The sequence below is a fragment of the Corapipo altera genome, unplaced genomic scaffold, assembly GCF_003945725.1.
Source record: "Corapipo altera isolate COAL_440 unplaced genomic scaffold, ASM394572v1 58608, whole genome shotgun sequence".
NCBI lineage: Eukaryota > Metazoa > Chordata > Aves > Passeriformes > Pipridae > Corapipo > Corapipo altera.
Window position 1 is genome coordinate 262 of NW_020890547.1, and position 1,376 is coordinate 1,637.

Consider the following 1,376-nt stretch of genomic DNA (forward strand, 5'->3'; position numbering starts at 1 on the left):
AACCACTGTGAGTCCTGTAAACCCAACTTCCCCATCAGGGCATCAGCAGTTGGAGACTTTCGCAGTGAGATCATTCACATCCCAAAATGACCACAGCCTGCTCCCACCTTTCACGTGCCATCTGGAGAGCACTTTCTCCTAAGACAAGAAGGAAAAAGTTCTTTCTAGAACTAGTCAGTCTTGGGCTTCTCCACCCCCAGGGCTCTAGCAGGGGAACTTAATCCTAATGTTGAGACCTGCTAGATTTATACAGGACCAGGGAAAAGGTCAGAGGCTCTACAGGGTTGAAGCACAGGGACTGACAGCTGGCCATAATCCCCAGGGGTGTATTAATAGCTGTGGTGGTGACTGCTTTGATCAGTGGGTAGAAACCAATACTGTAGTACACCAGTCCAATTTTGTCATCTTTCCAGAGAAATAAACCTGAATGTCCTTTCTATGTGGCCAAGTTTGGAGGCCAAAAGATTTCCCTGCTCAGCCTGGCTTTCTGGGCTCTGCTCAGTGATTCTTCCCTCCTCTGCCTGCAGGTGGTCAAGGCAGTCCCGGAACCACCTCACACCGTCCTGGAGAAGAGCAGCCACGAGGTCGAGCTTGTCCTCAGTGCTCAGGTTGACTACGCCAAGTTCAAACTGGACACGGTTGAGGTTCAACTGAAGCAGACTGAGCTCTTCCAAACAGAGATAAGCACGTGAGTGCTGGGCACCATGTTGGCCCTTTCCTCATAAACTTCCAGACTTTGAAACACTTTGTTTGGGGCACCCAGGGCAGCAATTCTGAATGTGGCAGAGTTGCCTGGGGAAGATGTTCCTTAGCGGAAGGTGGTACCAGGAGCCCACCATACAGTGTTACTTTATTACATGCTTTATTTCTCCTCCTTGTTTTTCAGTTTCCAGATGTCCAATACAGGGAATGTAGCCCTGAAATACTGCTGGGAGGGGAATCTGGAGGAGGAAATACCATCAAAGAGTTCTGGGAAGCCATTCTTGTCCACTCTGACGCGCAAGTCATTGGCTCTGGGTGGTGCCCAGGCCACTTCAGTTGGTAGCTGAGGGCCTAGGGAGAAGACCCTGCCACTTCACCCCAAAACATTAATTGCTTTTTCATCCCTGTCCACTTCCCAGCTGCAGCTGGAGAGTTTTCTCCTTCCCCCCGTCTGCCTTTTAGCCCCTCCTGTTCTTGCTCTGCCACTTGTGCTCTGCACAGGATCTGAGCTGGGCTCCAGGGACAGCCATGTGTTGGGTCAGGACTAGGAAGGGGGACATCAGGGCACCTCTTTGGGAAGTCTCTGAGACTGGGAAAAACAAGGGTGGAACAAGTGAGCTGCCCTGCAGCCGCTGCCTGTATGCAGTTCCCCACTCCAGGGCAAATGCAAAGTC

At 51.4% G+C, this 1,376-nt stretch overlaps 1 protein-coding gene across 1 annotated transcript; it reads left to right on the forward strand.

The window, feature by feature from the left end:
- Positions 1-413: 413 nt before the first annotated feature.
- Positions 414-1,125, forward strand: LOC113942431 (hydrocephalus-inducing protein-like; the record flags this gene model as incomplete). Its single annotated transcript, XM_027633562.1, has 2 exons — positions 414-688; positions 887-1,125. Coding segments are annotated over 2 exons (438 nt in total), but the record flags the coding sequence as incomplete, so codon positions are not given.
- Between the last annotated feature and the right edge of the window lie 251 nt (positions 1,126-1,376).